The sequence below is a fragment of the Chrysochloris asiatica genome, unplaced genomic scaffold (assembly GCF_000296735.1).
Source record: "Chrysochloris asiatica unplaced genomic scaffold, ChrAsi1.0 scaffold00056, whole genome shotgun sequence".
NCBI lineage: Eukaryota > Metazoa > Chordata > Mammalia > Afrosoricida > Chrysochloridae > Chrysochloris > Chrysochloris asiatica.
In genome coordinates, this window is record NW_006408574.1 from 4,505,269 (window position 1) to 4,512,237 (window position 6,969).

General features: G+C 50.6%; 1 protein-coding gene across 1 annotated transcript in view; it reads left to right on the forward strand.

Moving 5' to 3' along the window:
* TMEM8C (transmembrane protein 8C) overlaps positions 1–6,214 on the forward strand; it is a 25,789-nt gene extending 19,575 nt beyond the window's left edge. Inside the window, exons 4-5 of the mRNA XM_006863716.1 lie at positions 5,283–5,399; positions 6,065–6,214. Of these exons, the coding sequence (XP_006863778.1) occupies positions 5,283–5,399; positions 6,065–6,214 (267 nt within the window). The remainder of the gene's footprint in view (positions 1–5,282; positions 5,400–6,064) is intronic.
* Positions 6,215–6,969: the final 755 nt, after the last annotated feature.

Sequence of the window (6,969 nt, forward strand, 5' to 3'; positions counted from 1 at the left end):
GCCTAGAATATCAATTTTTATATGTTTCATTTCATTTCTGACAACTTCAAATTTTCCTAAATTCATACTTTCTACATTCCATGTTCCAATTATTAATGGATGTTTGCAGCTGTTTCTTCTCATTTTGAGTCATGCCCCATCAGCAAATGAAGGTCCCGAACTTTTGCTCCATTCATGTCGTTAATGCCAACCTTGAGACCGCCTCAGTGGCACTTACAACAAGCACAACAATACTTAGAGAAAGCAGCTCTCCCGCAGTCCAATTTTGAGTGACTTCCAACCTGAGGGGCTCATCTTTTGATACTATATCTGACAATGTCTCTCTGCTATTCATAAGGTTTTCAGTAGTTAAACATTCAGAAGCAGTTTGCCTTTCCTTCGACTTAGGCTGTCGTAGTCCGCTGAAACCTGTCCACCATGGGTGACCCTGCTGGTAGTCGAAATACCAGAGGCGTAGCTTCTGAATCACAGGAACATGCAAACCACCACTCCACCTACTGTGAAGTAGAACAAACCTGTAAGAATCCTTCAACGTTACAACTTGGGCTTTTGATTTTCTTTTCTGTTCCTTCAACATGATAAATACCAAGTATGTTCCTTCCTTTTTTTCTTTTTTCAGCTCTTAAAACATCTCACCGTAATACTTACCTTCCTAAGCTGCCCTTTGAAATCTTCTGTTCAGCTCTTTTACTTCCTCATTTCTTTCTTTTACTTTAGCTACTCTGAGCTTAAGAGCAAGTCTCAGAATCTCTTCTGACAGTCATTTTGGTCTTTTAATTCTTTCCTGTCTTCTTAATGACATTTCCCTTTCTTCATATATGATTTCCTTGATGTCTTCTGTGACAGATTGAATTGTGTCTCCAAAATATGTGTCCACCTGGCTTGGTCATGATTCTCAGTGGTTTTCCAGTTAGGTAATGATGGAATGTAGCATTCTCCCATGATGAGATTTAATGTATTGTAATCATTTCCATGATGACATCTACTACGAGAGCCAATCAGCTGAAAGGACGTTTCCTCAAAGGTGTGACCTGTAACATCTTTTTATCTTACAAATATAAAAGGAAAGAAGTGAGTGGAGAGACCTATTGACTTTAAGAAAAACGAGCCAGGAGCGGCATGCACCCTTCAGCCCTGGGGTTCCTCCCTGAACAGTGAACCTCCTAGATCCAGGGAAAGATTGATCCCAAGATCCATGGAGATCACCAAGGAAACCTGAGCCTACAGAGGTTGGAAGGAGACCAGGCAGGACCTTTCCCCAAAGTTAACACAAAAGAGAGTAAAGCCTTTCCCTAGAGACGGTGCTCAGAATACAGGCTTCTAGTCTCCTCATTTGTGAGAGAAACAAATGTGTTTTTTAGAGCCTCCCACTTGTTGTTTTTCTGTTATAGAAACGTAAGATATTGACCTACAGCTCCTCTGGTCTTGGGTCATTAGTGTTCAATACATCAAACATGTTCTTGAGATGGTCTCTAAGTTCAGGTGGGGTGTACTCAAGGTCAAACTTTGGCTCGCATGGATTTGTTTTCATTTTCTTCAGCTTCAGATTGAGTTTGCGTATGAGCAATTGAGGGTCTGTTCCACAGTGCCTTGCCTCTTCTGACTGCTAAGATTGAGCTTCTCTAACGTCCTTTTACACAGATGGATTCGATTTGAAGTCTGTGTATTCTATCCATTCAGGTCCATGTATGTAATCACTGCTCACATTGTTGGCAAAACGATATTTCCAATGAATAAGTTGTTGGTTTGAAAAATTCTACCTTACAATCTCCGGCATCATTTCTATCACCAGGACCATGTTTTCTGACGACTGATCCTTTGACATGCCAATCGCCAGTAGCTACCACTGCATCTTGATTGCATGTTGTATCAATTTCAGACTGCAACAGTTGGTGAAAATCTTCCATTTCTTCATCTTTGGCATTTGTGGTTGGTACATAGATTGGATTTGAATGTTAGTCACATTAACTGGCCTTTCTTCTTCTTGTTGTTCAGGGCCATCAAGTCGATTCCAACTCATAGCGACTCTGTATAGGGTTTCTGAAGTTGTGGATCTTTGCAGAAGCAGTGGTTCTTCCTTATTGGTCTATGGCCACTGGCCAGCCACTGATGGCATTGTACTCCAAGAGAGATCTTAACCTGCTCTAAAAGAATACTTGGTGTGCCAAACATGAGACCTAGCTGTTGTTGCTATGACTAATGAGGAGGGTGAGGAGGGTGAGGAGGGTGGCTGCCTTAGAGCCGTGCCAGCAACATCCTGGAGTGAGCGAGCTTTGAGCTCAGTTCTAGGTAGAGGAGGAGGGTATGGTGTGAGGTCAGCAGGAAGATGAAACTATTTCTGGACATAGAGACAACTTCAGCTGGAGTTTCCACCCCTAAAGACCCCCTTGCTGAGCACCAAAGGAGTCCTGGTGGCACTGCGGGTTAGGCATTCGACTGCAAGATGTTGTTGTTGTTGTGAAGTGCCATTGAGTCGGTTCCGACCCACAGCAACCCTGTTTAGGGTTTCCGAGGAGCAGTTGGTGAGCTTGAACCACCGACGTTGCACTTCCCACAACTTTGCTGTCTGGCGCGTTAACCCACAGCGCCACGCCAGGACTCCAACCGCAAGATTCGCAACTCAAATCCACCAGCCCCTTCCTGGGAAGAAAACGAGGTGTCTTCTCCTGTAATGATTTAGTCTCATAAGCCCTATCTAGGAGTCCTGGTGTGGCGCTGTGGGATAAGCACTCAACCTCAAGTCAGTCTGAACCGTAAGGTCAGTGGTTCAAAGTCACCAATGGATTCTCGGAAACCCTACGCACATTGTGAGTCAGAACCAACTTGATGTCATTTCACAACAACAACAAACCCTATCTAGGATCACTGTAAGTCAGAATCAACTTGATGGTGGTTTGGTGTGGGGTTTTGATGAGCAAACACCCTTTAAACATGGTTTCCAATCCATGCAGCACCCACGATCATCTCAAGGTCTGCCTGGCTACAAAGGACAGAAATCCACTCACACTAGCCCCAGCAAGTGAGGATGGCCACGGCAGGAGGGGCGCTGAGGTAAAGAGAAACGTAGACTGAAAGAGAGACAGATGCAGACCTGGACAGATGGCCTGCCTGAGCCTGGACCCCACCCTACTTCCCTAACCCACCTGTATTCCACCTGCCAGGGTGTATGGGGTTTCAGGGTTCCAACCCCAAAAGCTAGGAGAAGCTTGAGTTGGTCCAGCCTCACTCAAGGTCATGGGTCTTGGACAGAAGGGCAGGGGTCAGAGGATAGGGTGATGACTACTCCCTTCTGGGAAACAGGGGGTCAGAGCTCAGAGAAGAGGGGTCCAGGCTGCACAGGTAGTTCCAAAGGTATCCATGAACCCATTTTACAGATATAGGAGGGAAAATAAAGCTCTAGTGACTTCAAAACTCCTCTCACTTCCAAGGAGCAAGCAGGATTAAGCTTACCCATTGGCCAGTGAAGAAGCAAAGCTGCCTCAAAAAGGCCCAGTGGAACTGTGGTCACACTGAGAAGGAAAGGTTTTCTTTCTCACTCAGACTCGGGGAGTCAGCGCTGTGCTGTTGGGTTGACCCAGGAGACCCTTGAAGCTGCCTTGTGAGGGGTCTGACTTGTCCTGGCCCCACAAAGGCCACATTAATTAGCGTGCTGGGACTAGCATACAGATGGCCCCGCCAGAATAGGCTCAGAGCTTCCTGCTCTTCCAGGCTGCTGGACCAGCCTTCCCATGGGGCAGTCTGGGTCTGAGACTGGATGCTAATTAGCCAGACCCTCCCTGTTTCCCTGAGGGAGGGACTTCAGTTGTGTGTTTGTTGTTGTTAAGTGCCATCCAGTAGGTTCCAACTTATAGCAACCCTGTATAGGGTTTCTGAAGAACAGCTGCCGGGTTTGAACCGACGACCTTACAGTTAGCAGTCCTGTGCTTATCCTACAGCACCACACCAGAACTCCAGAGCATTTATTGTTGGTGTTGGTAAGTGCCATCAAGTCAGTTCTGACTCATAGGGTTTCCAAGGAGCAGCTGGTGAGCTTTATTTAACCGCTGACCTTGTGATTCAGACTGGCCTTGTGGTCCAGCAAATTAACCCGTAGACCATTGATGGGGATGTTTATTTTGGATTTTCAAGGGCAGTGTTGCCTGTAATAAGGTCACAGAGATCTCTCCCTAAGGTTTATCCCTTTCTGAGAGCGTTGGAAACAGCCACCCTTGGGGATAGGAAGTGAAGAGAGTTGGGGTGACCAAGTTGGGGGGTAGGGTGTGTGTGACCTTGAGTAAGTATTGTGATGACCTTGAGCAGGTTGTGTGACCTTGGGCAGGTGTATGTGGTCTTTGGTTGACTTCGGCAGGTTATGTGACCTTAGGCAGGTATGTGTCACCTTTCGGTAAGAATCTGTGAACTTGAGTAAGTACAATGACCTTGGGTGGGTGCATGTGAACTTGGACAGTGTCTCCCCTCCCAGGGCCCCAGTGCCAACACCAAGGACACAAAACTGACTGAACAAGGGCCGCAGACTCAGGTCACACAGACCCATGTCATACCCACAGGCCACCTGCACAGTGTAAGCCCTCGGTCCTCATTGGCAAGTTCCAGAAAGCTGGAAACTAATGCCTTTTAATAATCCAAACCTCAGCCCAGTGTGAAGTTACTTATGGCTGACACCTGCCTGGCCCGCTGGATCTGCTGAGAGCACTGAGGATCTATGAGTGTGTTTGCTCTGGATCGCTGAAATCCAACACACCCGGAGTTCTGAAACACATCGGACCTAGGGGCCTGCGTTTAAGGTGGGCAGATCTGCATTCATTGGTCTTTCTCTGTGTGCCACCATCTTCTTAAAGGTAAATACCTGCTTGCATCTCTCTAAGCACCTGATGCCCCAGGTTTCCTGTGGTAGTTAGTCTAATAACATTAAAGCAGCCCACTGGCAACAAAAGCAAAGGATGTGTTCAGATGCCACCACAGACAACCACCACCATGTGTCATGCTGGGTGAGCAGGTCCCAGAGCACCACAGTACCCCCCAAATGTGAGCACATCTAGACCTAGTCACTTGGGGGTCCCATCTGTCTGGGAAACAGAAATCATGTAAGGAGCAAAGGAACAGCCTGTTACCTCCCAGAGAGGTGGGATGGAAGCAGGTGGTCCTCAAGGAGCCTCTAGCCAGGTGGCAGGGTGGTCCTCTTGAAGGCTCCTTGCCTACCTGGAGGGTACAGGGAAGGGCTGTGCTTGACAGGGGCCACCCTGGAACCAGGGCCTGAAGGAGCCCCTGTCTCCTCTTCACAGCTACAGAAGATGAAGGAGAAGAAGGGTTTGTACCCCGACAAGAGCGTCTACACCCAACAGATCGGCCCAGGCCTCTGCTTCGGAGCCCTGGCCCTGATGCTGCGCTTCTTCTTCGAGGTATGAGTCCCCCGCCCTGTTCACGTACTCGCTCCCAGCTCCCAGCTGTCGGGGTTCTCCTAGTCAAGGGCTTGTCTGGGGGGTGGGGATGGGGGGGAGAATATCTGAGACCAGGGAGGACACTTTGCCTTCAGAGAGATTGAGAGGAGGCGCCTGACCAATAGGAAGTGCTACTGACCACAGCCAACACTTTGAAGACCTCCATTGACTATTTATGAGGGAGGGGCAGGGAGAGGGGTGGGGGGTAAGGTGAGGTGTGGAAGGAGGGAAGGGGAGGGATGGATGGTTGGAGGAAGGGAAGAGGAGGGAGGAGGAGAAGGGGAGAGGTGAGAGGAAGGAAGGAGGGAGGGGAGGGGAGAGAGGGGGAAGACTGAGGGGAAGTGGAGGGGGGAGGAAAGAAGATGGAGGGGAAGTGGAGGGAGGGAGGAAGAGTGGGGAAGGGATGAGGAGGGGAGGGAGGAAGAACCCCTGGCCTCCTTCCTCAGATGCCCCCATGACCTGGGTAGGCTTAGGCAGGGAGGGTTCTGGACCAGCCCTGGAAGGATCACCTCCCAGCTACACAGCTGGCCGGGTGCCAGCTGGGACAGAGACCTGTGAGGTGGGAGTCTGGGGTGGGCCATGGAGGGGAGAAGAGACTGCAGACTGACCGCACGCCCACCCCGCAGGATTGGGATTACACGTACGTCCACAGCTTCTACCACTGCGCTCTGGCCATGGCCTTTGTCCTGCTACTGCCCAAGGCCAACAAGAAGGCCGGAAGTGCAGGGACCCCTGCCAAGCTGGACTGTTCCACGCTGTGCTGTGCCTGCATCTGACTCTGCTGTCCTCCCCACCCCCACCTCCACGGTCCCTTGCCCCTGTCCCAGGCAGCAGTTTCTGATGCCCCCCTCCTGGAGCGCGCAGGACAAATGTGCTCCCACATTGACACTCTGCCCCGTGTGTGCCTCTGTCCACCTGTTGGGCTTTTTCCTGGTGCCAGGCTGCTGTCTGAAAGAAAGGTCCCCAAGACTGTCCCTTCCCGCTTCCCCCGCTGCCTGTGGGCTGATTCCCCAACGTCTCCACCTCATACAACCACGAAGGTGTCTGTCAGGCACACCCTGTGTGGGGACCCATGTCATCTGTTTTCTCTGGGAAACTGGTACAAACCAGTTTGTCCCATCTCTGAATGTGCCCATTTAGGAAATAGGGCCAGTGGGCCAGCTCGGCCCCAGGCCCTGCCGGCCCACCAGCTCCCAAGTCCAACATCTTGATGACATTCACAAGTCCTCCCTGCCTGACCTTTCTACCTGCTGGGCACCTGAGATCCTTAAAAAGAAGCGCAGAGTGGGCCCGGGGCTCCAGAGGCCTGCCGCCTTGCCAAGGAGAGCCCTGAGTGGGAGACACCTCCCAGGCCAATCCTTGTGGGGGGTGGGGAAGCACGGGGAGCTCGCTGCCTGCTGCTCCCCAGTCTGGGGACGGTGGGGAGGGGGGCCACAGGGAAAGAAGGCAGAGGAAACTCAGATGCCCCATCCCAGGCCTGTCTGTCCCAGGCTCCAGGGGGTGGCGGGTGCGGGCATCCCAGACATCACCT